At 47.5% G+C, this 20,541-nt stretch overlaps 1 protein-coding gene across 4 annotated transcripts in view; it reads left to right on the plus strand.

The window, feature by feature from the left end:
• Nucleotides 1-20,541, plus strand: part of cfap54 (cilia and flagella associated 54) — an 859,633-nt gene that overhangs the window by 821,409 nt on the left and 17,683 nt on the right. For 3 of the 4 annotated variants that reach the window (XM_086009902.1, XM_086009901.1, XM_086009904.1), the window contains 3 exons: nucleotides 2,185-2,355; nucleotides 10,707-10,813; nucleotides 19,602-19,773. In XM_086009902.1, the coding sequence (XP_085866028.1) occupies nucleotides 2,185-2,355; nucleotides 10,707-10,813; nucleotides 19,602-19,773 (450 nt within the window). Of the gene's footprint in view, nucleotides 1-2,184; nucleotides 2,356-10,706; nucleotides 10,814-19,601; nucleotides 19,774-20,541 lie in introns of those variants that run through there. The other variant, XM_086009903.1, reaches the window with a different exon arrangement.

Below are 20,541 nucleotides of genomic sequence, written 5' to 3' on the forward strand. Positions count from 1 at the left end.
TTTGCAGTCGGAGCGACCCAGGGAAACTTATCCAAATCTCCTAAAATCAGTGTAGAACAATATGAAACGCAGCCAATGAAAAATGTACACCCCAATGATATTCAAGAAAATGAGTTCAGAATGAAGAATATCAATAGCACTACTAAAATAAGTTGAAAAATCTAAGTCTTATTATTGATTAACACTTTTTTTCCCACTCTGCTTTTTCCCATTTGCCCCCCCCCCCCTCCTTCCTGAAGGTGTTGACTTGATTTGTTGCTGAGGTACTGTTCTCTAGATGCCAGGTGCCCTCTGGTACCTCATCTAAGACCATTTTTCATGTGTAAATCTAGATGTTAACACAGTCTTCGACTGCTGCGCATCACAGGCAAACCTGCTTCTATCATCATCTGATGTCCATACATATGAACTTCCAACAGTGGTCATTGGGGAGCAATCAGGAATGGGAACCATGATTTCCCCTCTCTAACTGAATACTGAAGCCAAAAGTAGTGCCTATACTCCTGCTCCAGTTGAGATCAGCAAACTCAGCATAGACCGGGATCAAACCTGGGAACCTTTTATAGAGTCATAACGGCACAGAAAGAGGCCATTCAGCCCATCGAGTCCGTGCCGGCTCTCTGTAGAGCAATCCAGTCAGTCCCATTCCCCCGCTCTATCCCCGTAGCCCTGCTAGTTTATTTCCTTCAAGTGCCTATCCAGCCTCCCCTTGAAAACATTGAGTGTCTCCGCTTCCACCATTTCCGTCGGCAGCGAGTTCCAGGTCATCACCACTCGCTGCGTAAAAAGGTTTTTCCTCACATTCCCCCCTGTATCTCTTGCCCAAAACCTTAAATCTGTATCCCCTAGTCCTTATACCATGAACTAGTGGAAACAGCCTTTCCCCATCTAGCCTATCCAAACCTGTCATAATCTTGTACATCTCTATCTTCTTGGCTTGTATGGCTCATTCCTGTATTGATTGGCAACAGTTGGCATAATCAATTCCCTAGCCCCTTTTCACTGTGCATTGAATACCCTTTCAGGGTTTTTTTTCCCCTTCCCTATCAACCCGAACTAATAAGCTGAAATTATTCAGGAATCTGAAAAATGTCATTGCCCAAACAGATAGTATTAATGGAAAAGCAAAATACTGTAGATGCTGTAAATTTTAAATAAAAACAGAAGATGCTGGAAATACTCAGCAGGCCAGGCAGCATCTGTGCAGAGAGAAACAGAGTTAACGTTTCAGGTCGATGACCTTTCATCAGAACTGGAAAAAGTTAGAGATGTAACAGATTTTAAGCAATACAGAAGCAGGGAAAGGGGGGGAAGGGGAGGAAAGAACAAAAGGGTGTGATAGGGTGGAAGACAGAAGTGATTAAATGACAAAAGGGATGATGATACAAGGCGAAAGGAGGTGGTAATGGGACAAGTAAAGAAACAAAAGATGGGTCTAGAGGAGGTGTAAATGGGAATATCAGAATCATCAACAGCTGCCATCTGAAAAAATGGAGGAAGAGGTTATGATCTAAAATTGTTGAATTCAATGTTGCGTCTGGAAGGCTGTAACATGCCTAATAGAAAGATGAGGTGCTGTTCCTCGAGTTTACGTTGAGCTTCATTGGAACAGTGTAGGAGGCCAAGGACAGAGAGGTCAGAGTGAGAGTGGGACAGCAAATTAAAATGACAGGCGACCGGAAGCTCAGGGTCACGCTTGGTGGGAAGGGAGGAGGTAAAAGGTATTAGTGGATGCCAGTCGTGACTAGCATCTGACAAAATGCTCCTCAGTGACATGAGCCGCGAATTTCCTCGGAGCTGCTGCCACTCTGCCGATATAACTTCACAGGAAGTGGGGTGGAAACATAGTTCCACAGTGGAGCATGGGAGGAAATTCCCGCCCCTGGTCTCCCTTTCATAAACCCACATCAACTTACAATTATTGACTTTACATCACTAGCCACTTGGGATTCGTGACCTCAAAAGACAACAAGATTTTTTCCTCAGTCAGCCCCTAGCTAAGAGGCCTGTAATTCCGAGAACTTGCTTCCAGCCTTCTTTAAGATTATATTAGTTGTTCTAAGATGTTTAATGGCTGTATTTGATGTTACCACTTTCATGTTGCTAAATTCCAAACATGAGCAGAGCCATCGAACTTTAAGCCTTTATTAATTAGACATTAATTAGTCATTTTGTATGTTGCAGATTTACACAAGTGTCTTTGGAGAATATGTGTTAACATCCCCAGCGAACAGTTACATTGGTAAACTTTCTCCCCAGATGAGCATGGCAGTACATGCTACAGACAAAGAGCTACATATCCAGTGGTACCTGCCAGCTCTGGTAACACCTCCTACAAGTTGTGAAACTCAGAAGGTAATAACTAGGTGCAAAACAGCATACAAATAGCCAACTAGGTGAACCAATTGCAGTTTTCAACCCTGAAATTCCGCACAGTCAGTTGCTCCACATTTGCACCAATGCGACATGAATTGTGCCTGCTGATGGTCTGGAGAGCTGTTTGCAAAAGAATTTTGGAGGTCAACTCATTTGTGTATCCATTGGAGGAGTCATTGGTGTAAATCCCATGTAAAACAGGAGTAATGTGCTGGGGTAATTGGAAATTGGAGTGCCGCCTTTAAAAATCCAATTCTGGGTGAAAATTGCAGTAGCAGACTGGGGGAGCGGGTAGGTAGGTAGCAAAGTGCGTGTCTCACTTGGTTCTCTGTCAGGTAGCTTGACTGGATATATGTGTTTTTGTGCCTCTTTTCAAGAATGCCTACCACAAGAGCAGCTGGCAAAGAATGCCAGAGAAGGGACGAGGGCACAGTACAGAGACATGAGAAGAGCCAGAGCTTCAATACGTTGAACCTGCAAACTTTCCTCAATAAAGTAGGGTAGAGGAGAGACAAACTGCTGGGTGTTCGAGGCAGAAAGCCTCCAAAAATATCTCATGCCAACTCTCTCACCCCACAGAAAATTAAACCCCTATATCTCTTAAAAGTCAGATTTACATGAACAGCAAACAAGGAAAAGAACAGATGGGGCCAACACCAGGACTACTTATTAACACCATATGACCAACACATATGGAGCTCTTCAGCTTAGAGCAGTGGAAGGCTCAGATATTGAAGAGATTGGACACCTAGTCATATCTTCCAAAACACATATTCCATCCAGTCCACCACATGTTATATCCTATGTCTTCACAGACTCTTAAGGAAATGTGGTTAATAGGCCATAAATTGACAAAATAATAGCCAGATCAATAAAGTGCCATTCATTCTCACAGAGGATGATGAAAGTCTGCTGCAACCCTGATACAGCACCACTCACCAGGGCATCTTGCATTAACAGTCACACCGACACAAAGCCCAGAGACAGAAATTGCGTGGCCATTATTTAGCGAACTGGGGAGGCAACATACAATGAAATACGAATCAGAGGTGATTGTGTCAGGTAGGAGACTAGTGATGATGGGTCAGCGCATTGTAGATAGAGGTCCTGTGTGCTGCATGCCCCTGATGACTTGCCTTTTTATCCTACCCTAAGTGCATTGCTTCCAACTGAGGTTGATAAGAGCGCCTGGAATGTGTTGAGCACGGTTTTGACTTTATGTCAATAGTAATGTAAGGGTGGAAGAGTGGTTATGATCAGTGAGTCTGCCATGGAGCAGAGAGCTTCAGTAGTGACAACTGTAGTGTTGACTTCAGTAACGCTGGCCATATACACACAGTTGGACCATCTGTCCTGAATGGTAACACTGCTGCTATTAATGATTTGTGGTGCAAGATTCAAGGAACAATCAAAGCCACATTTGGCTGTCTTGGGAAACCTTAAGTGCAACCATTAGAAAGGGTTTCAAAGACCTCCATTCTACATTCGAGCAGATCTTTGTGCTTAGTCAGGAGATGGTCTCAGCAGTGGCCTGCACGAGAACAGTAATAACGTTAGCAGCATTTTGTTGCCACCTTTCCCTGCCTGGAGATGCAGCACTAGAAAGCAATGAAACAACATTGATTGTGACAATGGAGACTCCTGACACTGAAACTTCATCAGGGTAGTCACGGGTCCAATCCCTCTACACTTCCATCCCCCATTAGGACGGCCTGAGGGCGCTCCGCTTCTTCTTTGAACAGAGGCCCAACTAGTCCCCATTCACCTCCGCCCTCCTCCACCTGGCTGAACTTGTTCTCACGTTGATCAACTTCTCCTTTGACTCCACTCACTTCCTCCAAATAAAAGGTGTTGCTATGGGAACCCGCATGGGTCCTAGCTATGCCTGCCTTTTAATGGGATATGTGGAACATTCTTTGTTCCAATCCTATTCAGGTCCCCTCTGTTGAATCCGTGAATGTTAATGTATGGTATTCTTCAATAAATCGACAGAGACTGCAGAAGAACAATTAACAGGTGTTTACTGGATGCAGGTTACTCAAAAACTAAAGTACAGATCCCTACTCAGGGTTTATACCGGTGTGGTCACTGCCGGTACTACAATACACAGGAGCTGTAAAAAGTAGTTCTCCCCTTAAAGGTACATACACTACAATTCCTCCCCTTTTAGATTAACAGTACCATAACATTCATTTAACAATTAACACTTTTAACATGTAACATTAACGGCAAATAATCCATTTATAAATTCAGTCTTTGGGGCGGCTTCCTGATCCTTTCTGGATAGCGCCTTTCCTGAGTGTCTTGCTCTTGGTGCGGAGGCGATTCTGGCCCCCTGTCGTCGGTTGGTTCATCAGCTTCCGATGCTACTGTTTCTGGGGTAGATGTCGGGTTCATCACCAGGTACGCGAGACCTGGGGTGGACTCTTTCCTGTGACTCTAGGATCTGATCGACATGGCGTCTCACAATGTTCTCCCCAACATCCACAGTGTACATTAGTGGCCCCTGCCGTGTGCCTATCGTTCCTGGTTGCCATTTCTCTGTTCGGTAGTCGCGAGCCAAGACTGGTTGCCCTACACTGAAGCTCCTTGTCGGCTTCTCATTGATGTGCTGGAATTGCTTATTCTCAACATCTCTTCGTACATTTGGTTTGAGCAAATCCAGACGAGATCTCAACCTTCGGTTAAAGAACATCATGGCCGGGGTCTGGTTGGTGACTGTATGTGTCGCATTTCTGTAGGCTAACAGGAAATTGTCCACCTTATGCTGCAGTGGAATGTCGTCATCGCACATGGCCCTTACTGCTTTTTTAAAGCTTTGTACAAACCTCTCAGCCAATCCATTGGTGGCTGGATGATACGGAGCGGAGGTGTAATGCCTTACCCCATTCCTTTTCATAAATCATCGAAACCCTTCGGACACAAACTGTGGTCCGTTATCAGAGCAAATCTGCTCTGGCAAGCCGTTCCTGGCAAAGATGGTCCGTAGGACTGCAATAGTTTTCTCCGTGGTGGTGGAGGACATTTTGATCACCTCAGGCCATTTCGAGTGCGCATCCACAGCTATTAAAAACATTTAGTCCATGAATGGACCAGCAAAATCAATATGCACCCGTTGCCATGGAGATGAGAGCCACTCCCATGGGTGTAGAGGGGCATGTGGTGGTGCATTTTGGACCTTCTGGCATCCTGAGCAGCTCTTTGTCAGGTCCTCGATTTGCTGATCGATCCCCGGCCACCACACATAAGCCCTAGCAAGGCTTTTCATTTTCACCCCTCCCAGATGGCCTTCGTGAAGCTCATTGAGCACTCTCTCCCTTAACTTGGGTGGAATTACCACTCGGGATCCACACATCAAGGTCCCCTGGCATACTGACAGCTGTTCCCTTCTGGATGAGAATGCTGGCAACAGTGAGTCGCCATGTGCTGGCCATCCCTTCACCGTCAAATCATATACCCGAGACAGTGTCGGGTCATTTCGGGTCTCCTTCTCTATACCAGCGTTAGTTACTGGCAAGCATTCAATTATAGTCGAATGAAATATTTCGACAGGATCCACTGCTGGTGCTTCCTCCGCAGTAGGTAGTGGCAGGCGTGATAGCCCATCAGCGTTTCCATGCTGTTTCGTACCGTTATACTCGATATCATATTGGTGCGCCCCTAGAAAAAGGGACCATCTTTGTAGCCGTTGCGCAGTCATCACCGGAACGCCCTTCTTTGGGTTAAAGATGGAGACAAGTGGTTGGTGGTCAGTCAGCAAGGTGAACTTCTGCCCGTGCAGATAGTGGTTGAACTTTTTCACTCCCCACACTAGGCTGAGGGCCTCCCTGTCAATCTGGGCGCAGTTACGCTCGGCTGAGGTTAGTGACCGAGGCGCAAAGGCTACTGGCCTCTCCGAGCCGTCCGGGAATTTGTGCGACAGCACCGCTCCAATGCCATAGGGTGATGCATCACACGCCAGCCGAATTGGTAGTGCCGGGTTGAAATGAGCCAACACCTCTTTTGATGTGATCAATTCTTTGCACTTCTGGAAAGCTCGTTTACATTCGTCATTCCACTTCCATGGTACCCCCGTTTGCAGTAGGGTGTTCAGTGGGTGTAGAACTGTAGACAAATTCGGCAAGAACTTATGGTAGTAGTTCACCAACCCGAGGAATGACCTCAGTTGTGACACATTTTCCGGTGCTGGAGCCTTGACTACTGCCTCAATCTTTTCAGGGGACTTATGTAACCCCTCTTCATCAATAACGTGGCCACAATACGAGATCTGCTTCTGGAAAAACTCGCATTTGTGGCGATTAGCTCGGAGCCCATAATCCTTCAATCTAGTGAGCACCTGCTCCAGGTTGGCGAGGTGATCACTGTCATTTTCACCCGTGACCAGGATGTCGTCCAAATAACACTGGGTCCCTGGAATCCCTTGCAGGACTTGATCCATTGCCCTTTGCCAAATAGCCGGAGCTGATGCTACCCCGAACACTAGCCAGTTGTATTGGTAGAGACCTTTATGAGTGTTGATCGTGAAGTACTGTTTCGAGGCTTCTTCTACCTCCATTTGCAGGTATGCCTGGGCCAGATCAATCTTAGTGAAGCGTTTCCCTCCAGATAGCGAGGCGAAAATATCTTCAATCCGCTGAAGCAGATATTGTACAGTGTGAAGGACTGGGTTCACTGTCACCTTAAAGTCCCCACAGATGCGAACCTTCTTTGGTTCCCCAGGCGTATTACTCAACGACCTCTTCACTACAGGAACGATGGGTGTAGCCCACTCGCTCCAGTCCACTTTCGATAGCACTCCTGAACGTTCCAAACCTTCCAGCTCTGCTTCGACGGCTGGGCGGATCGCATGAGGTACCGGTCTGGCCTTAAAAAACTTTGGGCTTGCATTTTCCTCTATTTTGATCGTTGCGTTAGTGTTCCGAGTCCTTCCTGGAGCACTTCTTGTGCAGCAGTTAGTATTTTTGACAGTCGTCCCGGTGTGACGTCGTCATCCTTTTTGGCATCTACAGTCAGTGCTTGTATGGAATGCCAATCTAGCTGTATCTTCCGGATCCATTCACGCCCTAGTAGTGGCGGTCCTCCATCTGGCAATACATATATGTCCATTTTTGGTGTTTCCTTGCCGTTGTATATCACGTTCACACTTATTTTTCCTTTGGGGTAGACTTTTTGCCCCGTGTACGTCTTCAAGACAATCTCTGTATCTCTCAAGGGTATATGTGAGAATAGCCGCTTGTAGTCCCTTTGGTTTATGACTGTTAGGGCTGATCCTGTGTCCAATTCCATTTTCACCTGGACTCCGTCTATCTTGAGCGTGACCCAGATAGTTTGGTGATCCTCCATTTTGATTACATGATGTAGTTTCAGACAACCCAGCTCCTTGCTTCCGGAGTCTGTATCACTTTTCTGTTCGTCTGAACTACTCTCCGTCACCTTATGTACCTTTTTGTACTTCTCCTGTGGAGATTTCTTGCTGCTGGTTTTCTTTCCCGACCTGCAGACACTTGCACTGTGTCCTACTTTTCCACACTGTCTGCACACTTGGTCCTTGAACCAACAGTCCTTGTGGTCGTGTGTTGTTTTGCCGCAGCGATAACACTTCACTGCTCCATATGACATTTCATTTGTGCCATATCCTTGCGATCTCCGTTGTATCTCTGCAGCGCCCCGTGCGGCTGCTTCGTGTGATACTGCCATGCTGAAAGCCTTGTCCAGCGTAAGATCCTTTTCTGATAGAAGCCGTTTCTGGGTTCCTTCACTTTGAAGCCCACACACAAACTTGTCCCTTAAAGTATCTGCTAGTCCCGTTCCAAACTGGCAGTGTTTCGATAGTTTGCACAGTTCCGTTAAATACTCAGCATTACTTTCGTCTTTATGCTGGTTCCTTTTGTGAAACTTAAATCTTTCAGCTATCAACAGCGGTGTGGGGTTTAAGTGGTCCTGTAGGATTGCCACTATGCTTTCAAAATCCTTTTTCACTGGCTTCTCTGGGGTTATTAGGTTTCGCAGTAAGCCGTACGTTTTTGCACCCATGGAATTCAACAATACCAGTGCTTTCCTGGCATCTGGCACTTCATTCGCCTTGCAGTACACTTCTACACGTTCTATATATGTTGCCCAATCTTCGATTTCATTGTCGAACGCTGTGACACTGCCACTCTTCTGCATCCTTGGGTGTGGTTAGACTGGCTAAAAATGGCATCTCCCGCACGCTCCCTTCTTCTCCGCCGGCTCAAAATGGCGTCTCCCGTGCTTCTTTCCTCCCCCGCGGACGCTGCTCAGCCCTTGAAACCCCGGCTGCGCTCTGCGCGTTTTCCCTTCTCTCGTTGACGTCGCTCGGTCTTCAACCCCGGCTGCGCCCTATGTGCTTCATCCTCTCTCTTACCCCGTCGACGCTGCTCGGCCTTTTTGTGTGCCGTCGATCGGCTCCAGCCACTGCCGTCCGGGAAGGGTCTGCGCCGTACCTGCTGCCAGCCCACTGTACTGGATCGTCTCGACTGGGGAACCAAGCCCAGCTCTCCACAGCCTCCTCTGCGATGTTCAAGTCCTCTCCGGATGGTCGACGCCCACACTGGTGGAATCGGCCTTCTTTTACAGAATTGCAGGTAGGTTCGAATCAATCGTCGCCACTGTTGGATCCGTGAATGTTAATGTATGGTATTCTTCAATAAATCAACAGAGACTGCAGAGGAACAATTAACAGGTGTTTACTGGATGCAGGTTACTCAAAAACTAAAGTACAGATACCTACTCAGGGTTTATATACCGGTGTGGTCACTGCCGGTACTACAGTATACAGGAGCTGTAAAAAGTAGTTCTCCCCTTAAAGGTACATACACTACACCCTCCCTCCCCTCTTGATGACTGTATCCATGCTGTTTCCTGACCTCGCCCTGAACTAGAAAATGTCATTCTCTTTGCTACCTTCACATGGTCCATCACCTACCCTTCTGTTCCTCGACTTCTCTGTCTCCATTTTTGGGGATAGGCTATCAACCAACATCTACTATAAGCCCACTGACTCCCACAGTTACCTTGACTATATTTCCTCCCACCCCACTTCCTGTAAGGACTCAATTCCACTCTCCCAGTTTCTCCGTCTCCGCCGCATCTGTTCTGACAATGATCACCTTCCATACCAGTGCGTCTGATATGTCTTCCTTTTTCCTTAACCGAGGATTCCCATCTACTGTGGTTGACAGGGCCCACGACTGAGTCCGTTCCATTTCCCGCACTTCTGGTCTCACCCCTTCCCCATCCTCCCAGAACCACAATAGGGTTCCCCTTGTCCTCACCTTTCACCCCACCAGCCTCCACATTCAACGGATCATCCTCCGCCACCTCCAGCGTGATCCCACCACCAAACACATCTTCCCCTCCCCCCCTCTTTCAGCATTCCGAAGGGACCGCTCCCTCAACGACACCCTTGTCCACTTCTCAATCACCCCTTTCCCCTTCCCACGGCACCTTCCCTTGCAAGCACAGGAGATGCAACACCTGCCCTTTTACCTCCTCCCTTCCCACCATCCAGGGCCCCAAACACTCCTTCCAGGTGAAACAGCGATTTACTTGTACTTCTTGCAATTTAGTATACTGTATTCACTGCTCACGATGCGGTCTCCTCTACACTGGGGAGACCAAACACAGATTGGGTGACCGCCTTGCGAAACACCTCCGTTCAGTCCGCAAGCTTGACCCCGAGCTTCTGGTCACCTGTCACTTTAATTTTCCACCCCACTCCCAGTCTGTCCTCTCTACCCTCGGCACCCTACACTGTTCCAAGAAGCTCAACGCAAGCTCGAGGAACCGCTCCTCCTCTTTTGATTAGGAAATTTACAGCCTTCTGGACTCAACATAGAGTTCAACAATTTCAGATCATAACCTCGGCCCCCATTTTTTCAGATGGCAGCTGTTGCTGATGATTCTGATATTCCCATTTACACCTCCTCTAGACCCATCTTTTGTTTCTTTACTTGTCCCATTACCATCTCCCTTTGCCTTGTACAGTCATCTCTTTTATCATTTAATCGCTCCTGCCTTCCATCCTATCACAGACCTTCCCTTTTGTTGTTTCCTCCCCTTTCCCTGCCTCTGCATGTACTTAAAACCTGCTATATCTCTAACTTTTTCCAGTTCTGACGAAGGGTCATCGACCTGAAACGTTAACTCTGTTTCTCTCTCCACAGATGCTGCCTGAACTGCTGAGTATTTCCAGTATTTTCTGTTTTTATTTAAAAAGGGGTAATTATTTTACTGCATTGCAAATGTCATCTATGAATGAGGAAAAGAAAAAAAAATAACTGAAACTTGCTTTTTTTTGCTTCATTCAGGTCTTACTTATGTATGCCTACAATGTAAAGCCTGTTACAATGATCAGTCTCAAGACAAGCACGTTGACTAATGGTTTCTGTGGTTGCAAGTGGATTTTTTTTAAACGGTATTAAAAATATATTTTTGTAAATATATATTAGCTTTATACTTTACTAAAACAGTGAATTTGTTTTTAGGAAGACTATCACAATAGAAGGATAATTATCTTAAAAGGTGCAAAGTTAATTAAATATATGTTATTTTGCTCATAATTATCGATGTGAAACCTGCTCCATGCCAATTGAGATATATAACAGTATTTTACTAAACTGAAGAGCAATTACTCTTCTGCACAAATTATTAATTTCATATGTTAGTAATTTGCCCGTTACATAGGTTAATTGTACGTTGAGGTGCGGTAATTTTGAAATTGCCTTTCTTGTTTGCTGGACCCTCTACTCAATGGTCTGTTGCCATTCTGTAGAGGGCATTTTCCTGTTCCCTTATACTAGCCACAGGATCTGTGGGGCCTCATCTGTGAAGCAGGCTTTCGAGGTCTCCTTGTTCCTTCCATGAGTGCCCAAATTTGCTGACTTCACAATTGGATTGATGGACTGAGTTTTTTTTTACAATGATTACATGCCTTTAGAACAGTTAACAGTGATTCAGCAAATTATTGCAGGTACCTTTTGATTAGCTGTTCAGTTGTGCTTTATTTGTCATGCACCTGAGAACTTAAACACGTATGGTACGTTCTGTAAGTGTGTTAGAAAAGGAAGAAAATGTAGTACATAATCACTGCACTAAGCAAATTAAACTGCTAAAAGTCATAAGTTTATAGCTAAAAACCCTAGTCATTGAAATTCAAATTGTTACGGTTTAGACCTTTTTTCCAAATCCCTTTTTCATGTTGACAACTGTTTTAGTCTCCTATTAACTGAAACAAATTCATTCTTTGTCTCACTTATATTAGTGTAGCAAACTCTAACATTTAACCTGAATCATGGTAAATTATTTCCTCGAGGATACATAAGGGCCTAGAAATTCAGTGCCCTTAGCACCGATTTTGCGGCGCTAGAGGGCCTAGCGCTGCAATTGGCGCCGGTTCCTAAATTGCCTGGGGCCCTTCCGCGGCGGTAGACCGGTAGCGCTGCGCCGGCACCGATGACGTCATCGGTGTGCGCAGCGTCCCGGTTGCCGTGGTAACCCGGCCCCAAGCCGAAATTCAGTTGCGGCCGCCTCGCCAGTGGCAGCCGCAACTAAGACTCCGGCAAACGAGTGTTGCCGGAGTCTATGCCGGCGCTTTAAGGAGGCGCGGCGGCCGGCCGCTTTCCCGCCGGCCGCCTGGCCGCAGCTCCCTCCCCGGACTTCTCCCCCCCGCCCCCCGGAACAGATGCAAGCCCGGCACTTGTCCGAGGTGCTGGGCTCATTTTTGCAGAGATTTGCGCGGGCCGCGGCCGGGTGCAGGCAGCTCCTCCTTAACGGAAGGAGGAGGCCTGCACTTCCCGAGCCTGCCGCACCGCAGCGGGCGCCGCAGCGCCGGAATAGCGCTGCAATGCGGCGCATTGCGCCAGTTTTCAGGCGCTAAAACCCTTCAGTAGCGCCGGCAGCCGTTTGGGCGCGGCGCTACTGAATTTTTGGCGCGCGCAAAGGGACTTAGCGCCGGCGCTAACTTCCGGCGCTAAAGCCCTGGCGCAGCGCAAACTCAATTTCTAGGCCAAGATGTCCACTACATCTCCTATCTTGTATTAGTTTATTTATTTATATGCAGGAATTGGAATCAGTCCACAAGGGGTTAATCTTACCTTTTTAGAAAACTGCCTAGCTGAACTTTCTTTTTCCTTGGTACTCCCACAGTGCTGTTTGGGAGGGAGTTCCAGGATTTTCACCCAGTGACGATGAAGGATTGGAGATATAGGCCTAGAAATTCAGTATAGCCATGTTTGGGGCTCTACAGCCGGGCGTTCGCTAAATTTAGCGCCCGGCGCAACTTAACGCCGCCTTCGCTGATATTCAGTTGCATTGCCCCAAGAGGTTGCTGCTGCACTAAAGCAGGCGATGCATGACTATCATAAGGCGCTAAGCCGGCGTGCCGAGGTGCTAACACCGAGGGCGGGCGCAGTGCAGGTGCGGTGAGTTTCTGAATGAAGGCAGACACGCTGGCACCGGTCAGCTCTTAAAGGGGGAGGGTCGACTTGTTTGGCTGCCATGCCCTGCACACTGCAGCCCTGAAGCAAGGCCTGACCATTGCTGGTTCATCACTTCTACGCCCTGGACCATGGGGAAGCCCGCTATTCTTCCAAATCCCATTGCACGCTCTTGCTGCTTGTCCAGGGTCATGGGGAAGGAGATGTACTGACGCCTCCTTCTTGTTGTGTATGTACCTTTAAGAGAATAACTGGTCTCAGACTGCAGTACCGGCAGTGACCACCCCTGTATAAAAGGCGCTAGAGAGCCTCTGTTGTTTAGTTTCGTTTATGCCTTTCACCAGTAAAGATCTGTTTGTTTTCTCTCCTGCTAGTCCGTGTCTCAATCATTCACGGACTTAACACTGGCGACGAGTTAGAAACGAACTTACCTGCAACTCAGCAGCAGCTCTGACGACGTTGTTGAAGGTCGGAGCCAGAAGAAAGAAAAAAAAAAAAAATAGGCCATTGAAACTCGAGAAACGGGCATCGACCGTCAATCATCGATTTCAAAACTTGCAGGAGAGACTGTCCAGAGCCAGGCTGGGTTCCTCGGTCCGTGGTTTCCCAGCTAATCGGGCTGGTGGCAGGTAGTGCTCTGATCCTTCCTGGGCTGCGGCGGGCTGAAGCTCGATCGGGTGGCCTTTCAACGGGGCCGGGCAGCGAGTCGGGAAGCAAGGAGAGAGAGAGAGGGTGGAGCATACAGGGCGCGGCCGGTGCTTCGAAGCTGGGCAGCGTTCGGACCTCAGAAGAGGGAGGGAAGTGTCCCAGAGGGTCCGCTCCACGACGGGAAAATAATAAAAGAAAAAGAATACGCGCAAGAAACCGTGGAAAGCAGCGCTAACAACAGCGGGGAAGAAGGAAAAGCGCGGGAGGCGCCATTTTGTTAAATCGGAGAAGAAGGCAAAGCGCGGGAGGCGCCATTTTAGATTTGCAAGATGCCGAAGACTGGCTGTATCACTGCTTTTGATAATACATTAGAGGACTGGACCACGTATGTGGAAAGAGTCGAGGTATATTTCGAGGCAAACGATATAGCGGAGGGGAAAAAGGCATCGACATTGTTAAACTTAATGGGCGCTAGAACGTACGGCCTATTGCGGGACCTGATTACTCCAGCCAAACTGAAGGCGAAGAGTTTTAATGAAATTGTTGCTGTTCTACAGGAGCACTTAAACCCTGCACCACTGTTGATAGCAGAAAGATTTAAATTCCACAGGAGAACTCAGCACAAAGATGAGAGCAATGCTGAGTATCTTACGGAACTACGCAAGCTATCAAAGCACTGCCAGTTCGGAGCAGGACTGGCAGATACCCTACGGGACAAATTTGTCTGTGGACTCCTGAGTGAAGGAACACAGAAGAAGTTACTCGCAGAAAAAGAGCTGACGCTAGATAAGGCTTTCAGCGTGGCAGTATCGTATGAAGCAGCAGCCAGGGGAGCTGCAGAAATTCAACAAAAACCACAGGAATACGGCACCCACGAAATGACACGGGGATTTGCAAAATGTTATCGCTGCGGCAGAACTAACCATGACCAGAAGGACTGCTGGTCCAAAGACAAAATATGCAGACAATGCGGGAAGATTGGACACATTGCACGAGTTTGTAGGTCTGGGAAGAAGACCAGCGACAACAAAAAGGCTACTAAGGAACCGTACAAGAAAGTACAAAAGATGACGGACAGTAGTTCCGAAGACCAGATGAGCGATAGTGAATCCGGAAACAGGAGACTAAGCTGTCTCAAACTTCACAATGTAATCGCAAAAGAGGATCACCGAACCATTTGGGTCACACTCACGATAGCAGGGTCCCAAGTTAAAATGGAATTAGATACAGGATCAGCGCTAACCGTCATGAATCGACGAGACTACGAGCGGCTAGTTTCACACATACCCTTGAGAGAGACATCCATCGTCTTGACGACGTATACGGGGCAAAAAGTATACCCCAGAGGAAAAATAAGGGTGCCTGTCGAATACAATGGCAAGAAAATACGGAAATTGTATCTCTACATACTGCCAAATGGTGGACCACCGTTATTGGGACGGGAATGGATCAGGAAGATAAACTTAGATTGGCATTCCATTCATGCAATGACGGTGGACGGTAAAAAAGATGAAGACGTCACTCCTGGACGATTGTCAACAATCTTAGCTAACGCCAAAGAGGTATTTCAACAAGAACTGGGCACGCTTAAAGGCGTAACCGCCTCGATAAAAATAGAAGAGAATGCAGTTCCCAAGTTTTTCAAAGCGAGACCGGTACCATATGCAATTCGCCCAGCCATCGAGGCAGAGCTGGAGAATCTGGAGAAGGCGGGCGTGTTGTCTAAGGTCGACTGGAGCGAGTGGGCGACACCCATCGTTCCTGTCATGAAGAAAATGTTAACCAATAAGTCCGGAGAACCAAGGAAGATTCGCATCTGTGGGGATTTCAAGGTGACGGTGAACCCTGTCCTTCGCACAGTACAATATCCTCTTCCAAGGATAGAAGACATCTTCGCCTCGCTGTCTGGAGGGAAGCGTTTTACAAAAATTGCCCTAGCACAAGCATATTTGCAGATGGAGGTTGAAGAGTCCTCTAGGAAGTATCTCACGATAAACACTCACAAAGGTCTTTACCAGTATCATCGATTGGTATTCGGAGTAGCATCGGCTCCGGCGATATGGCAAAGAGCGATGGAACAAGTCCTGCAAGGGATTCCGGGGACTCAGTGTTACTTGGACGACATCCTTGTAACAGGTGAAGATGACAGTGAACACCTTAACAACCTAGAACAGGTGCTCACTAGACTACGGGAACATGGGCTGCGAGCCAACCGCCCCAAGTGCGAATTTTTTAAGAAACAGATATCGTATTGTGGCCACGTGATTGATGAAGAGGGGTTACATAAGTCCCCTGACAAAATTGAAGCGGTTGTTAAGGCCCCAGCGCCTGAAAATGTGTCGCAACTGAGGTCATTCCTCGGGTTGGTGAATTACTATCATAAGTTTTTGCCGAATTTGTCGACAATTCTGCATCCACTGAACGCCCTGCTACGAACGGGGGTAGCATGGAAATGGAGCGATGATTGTAAGCGTGCTTTTCAGAAGAGTAAGGACTTAATCACTTCAAAGGAAGTATTGGCTCACTACAACCCAGCACTGCCAATCAGGCTGGCGTGTGATGCATCTCCCTACGGCATTGGGGCGGTACTGTCACATAAATTCCTTGATGGTTCGGAGAGGCCGATAGCTTTTGCGTCACGCTCGTTAACTTCTGCCGAGCGTAACTACGCCCAGATTGACAGAGAGGCCCTCAGCCTAGTGTGGGGGGTGAAGAAGTTCAATCACTATCTGCACGGTCAAAAATTTACTCTACTAACCGATCATCAACCTCTTGTCTCCATTTTCAACCCTCAGAAGGGCGTACCGATAATGACAGCACAACGGCTGCAGAGATGGTCCCTTTTCCTAGGGGCACACCAATATGACATCGAGTACAAAGGAACTAAACAGCATGGAAATGCTGATGGATTGTCACGTCTACCGTTGCCGACGGTGGAAGAAGAAGACCTTGCAGTGGATCCAATGGAGTTATTCCACTCGACCATAGTCGAATGTCTCCCTGTGACGAATGCAAACATAGAAAAGGAAACACGGAATGACCCGACACTATCACGGGTCTATGATTTAACGGTGAAGGGATGGCCAGCACATGGCGAACTACTGCTGCCAGCATTCTCGCCGAGAAGAGAACAGCTGTCAGTGTGCAAAGGAACCTTGATGTGTGGATCCAGAGTAGTAATTCCACCTAAGTTGACGGATAGAGTGCTCAATGAGCTTCATGAGGGTCATCTGGGTGGGGTAAAAATGAAGAGCTTAGCCAGAGCGTTTGTGTGGTGGCCGGGAATCGATAGAGAAATCGAAGAGATGACCAAGAGCTGTGCAGGATGCCAGAAGGTCCAAAACGCCCCACCACAAGCTCCTCTGCATCCATGGGAGTGGCCCTCATCTCCATGGCAAAGGGTGCACATTGATTTTGCTGGTCCCTTCATGGACTCGATGTTTTTAATTGCGGTGGATGCACATTCAAAGTGGCCAGAGGTAATAAAAATGTCCTCAACCACCACGGAAAAAACTATCACAGTTTTACGAACCATATTCGCGAGGAATGGGCTGCCTGAACAGATTTGCTCTGACAATGGACCACAGTTTGTGTCTGAAGAGTTCCGGAGGTTCTTAAAGAACAATGGTGTTAAGCATTACACATCTGCCCCATATCATCCAGCCACTAATGGATTGGCCGAGAGGTTTGTCCAAACATTCAAGAAGGCTATCAAGGCAATGTGTAATGAAGATATACCCCTACAACACAAGGTGGACAACTTCTTGTTTGCCTACCGGAATGCGACACATGCGGTTACCAACCAAACTCCAGCCATGATGTTCTTCAATCGAAGACTACGATGCCGCTTGGATTTGGTTAAGCCAAACGTCCGAAGAGATGTGGAGAACAGGCAGTTTCAGAATATGAATGAAAGGCCGACCAGGAGTTTTAAGATAGGTCAACCAGTTTTGGCCCGGGACTACCGCACTGAGAAATGGCAGCCAGGAACGATTTGTACACGACAAGGACCTCTCATGTATACCGTGGATGTTGGGGAGAGCATTGTAAAACGCCATGCTGACCAGATTCTAGAGTCACTGGAAAACGTCAACTCCACGCCACGATCTGATACACCTGGTAATGAAATCGACGTTCCAATTGCAGCTACCGCAGAACCGGTAATATTGGAAGCAGATGAACCAAACAACGACACTGATCCCGACTCAACATTGCCAGAAGAACCTGATACCCCAAAGAGGCGTTATCCAGACAGAATCAGGAAGCCTCCTCAAAGACTGAACTTATAATTGCTTAAACTTAACCAATGTATCTAGCAACAGTAATTGTAATTGTAATTAGTTATCATTTAGTTGTTAAATGAATGTTATGTACTGTTTATCTAAAAGGGGAGGAATTGTTGTGTATGTACCTTTAAGAGAGTAACTGGTCTCAGATTGCAGTACCGGCAGTGAGCACCCCTGTATAAAAGGCGCTAGAGAACCTCTGTTGTTTAGTTTCGTTTATGCCTTTCACCAGTAAAGATCTGTTTGTTTTCTCTCCTGCTAGTCCGTGTCTCAATCATTCACGGACTTAACACTTCTGAAAAGGGCATTGTTCACCTGGCGGATGCAGCAATGTACTGCGAACTGGGAGATGTTGGCAATGTCCCCAGTAGCGGATTGGAAGGAGCCGGTGGCATAGAAGTTGAGAGCCACCATCACCTTCACTGCCACCGACAGAAATGTCCTGCTCCTCAGCTGTGGCTGCAGATCTGTGCGAAGCAGGTGGCAGATCTCAGTGACCACCTCCCTTCTGAATCGCAGCCTCCGAACACACTGCTCCTCAGACATGTTCAGATATGAGAACTGCTGGCGGTATACCCTGGGTGGGTAAGGCCTCCTGTGCCGACGCCTGTTGGCCCTTCTCCGTCTGGCCATGACTGGCACTCTCTCACGCCATCTCTGATCCCTTTGAATGCAATGCAGAAAGCCAACATTTCCACCCATTGCAGCCCCCATTATATGTGGCGACTCAAGGCTATGGCACTCAAAGTGAAATCCAAGTGCAAAGCTCTGGCCTGAAGCCAGAAGTACCTGTGCGAGCGCTGAGTCAAAGCAGAAAGCTCTCTGCCTTTGTCTCTCTCCAAATATCCGTCTCTCACACAGAAGGATTGGCACAAAATGGCTGCCACTTATAATGCAGGAGGAATCCCCTTTAAATAGCGCCCCCTGCACCCCGCAGCGACTGGGAACCGTTCCCCTCTACCAGTCGCTGGGGGCGCCAGGCGCAAAGAAGGGCGGCGCCACTGAAGTTCCGGTTCGGGGTGCACCAAGGGCGTTGCACCATGAAATGACGTCACGATCTGTGTGCGCAGCTGAGCGGGCACTGCGGCGCTAAATCCTGAGTGAAGTTTGCGAGAGGCGCAGATCGCGCCGCGCCCAGGCGCTAGCCGCTTAGCGCCCCACTTCTCCTCCTCCTAAGGCGCTAGCGGCTGGCGCTAACAACTGAATTTCTAGGCCATAGTTCTAAGTCAGGATGGTGTGTGACTTGGAGGGGAACTTGGAGGTGGTGATGTTCCCACGCGCCTGCTGCCCTTGTCCTTCTAGGCAGAAGAGGTCGCGGGTTTGGGAGGTGCTGCCGAAGAAGCCTTGGCGAGTTGCTGCAGTGCATCTTGTAGATGGTACACACTGCAGCCACGGTGGAGGGAGTGAATGTTTAAGGTGGTGGATGGGCTGCCAGTCAAGCGGGCTGCTTTGTCCTGGATGGTGTCGAGCTTCTTGAGTGTTGTTGGAGCTGCACTTATCCAGGCAAGTGTAGAGTATTCCATCACACTCCTTACTTGTGCCTTGTAGATAGTGGAAAGGCTGTAAGTTTTGTGATGATAGTGGTATTAGAACTTCACTCTATTAATATTGAAGGGGGAGAGAGGCCTATATTTTTCTATAGCTTCTTGCCCCCACCCTCTTTGCTTGATCCTGCAGTGGATGGGAAGTCTGGAGCTTTGAGCGAACAGGGAGTGGGACCTGGAAATGAGGAGTGGGGCTGAGTAGAGCTATAGCCTAGGTTTCTACAATTATAGGTTTCTTCAGTAATGTATTCCTACAGACACTAAACTTTTAATGTTTCCACATTTTTTAGAGTTGTTGTGTTGCTCAAGAACATTTCTGCATTAAAACAAAAGCCTGAGATGCTACTGCAACCAGAAGTTGTACAATCTGCTTCAATTCAGCGCAGTCTTCATAGACTGAGACAAAGGTATACTCGAACTGACTCTCCAGTGAATCTTCGAAAACTACCTACACAGATAGAAGTAAGTTAAAATAGGTATTAGAATAGCATAGATTGACCTTGAATTCGCGGTCGGTGGTGTAGTTAAGGAGTACGCTGCTGACATCCGATCAAAATCCACATTTACCTTGTGCGAACCTCGCTTCAAGAAGTTGCTTTCAAACTCTGCAGAGTTGCAGCGTGGTGCCCCACGGATCCCAGGGGTGCACCATTGTGCATATGTGAACCTGGGATCACATGGGGCGGTGCTCCTTTTGCTTCCTGACTCTTAGTCAATCAGGAAACAGGAGATTTGCCCACAACTCATTTTAAATAATTTAGCAGCCAGAAATGCTATTTTATTAATAAATTATGATCATTGCAATAGTATTTAATACACAAACCAAGATTTCAACATTAATAGAATTCGATCAAACACTGAAAAGTCTTGAGATACTTTTTACTGAAGGTGTCCTTAAAACTCGGATTAGGAAGCTTTTTATACAAAGCATGCAGCTGAATTAACACCGGCCCTTTAATTCTGGGCCATGACAACATAAACCTATAATTACAGTCTTATAGTCCTATCGATTTATTTCTCCTCTATTAGACGAACTAACTTTCAATTAATTTAAATAATCTAAAATTGAGAGTTTCTGGGCTGGATTTTGTCAGCCCCGAGGAGGCGGGACTGCCAGTAAAGTTGCAGAAAGTGGGGGCGGATGGAAAACCCGCCTCCTTGCCATTTTGCCAGGAGGGGGGATGATTTCCTGCCCCGGGTCCCGCCTCCTCGAGGTGGGAAAGGGATTAA

Source organism: Somniosus microcephalus, chromosome 17 (assembly GCF_052327205.1).
Source record: "Somniosus microcephalus isolate GS21.2 chromosome 17, FLI_Smic_1.0, whole genome shotgun sequence".
Taxonomy (NCBI): Eukaryota; Metazoa; Chordata; class Chondrichthyes; order Squaliformes; family Somniosidae; genus Somniosus; species Somniosus microcephalus.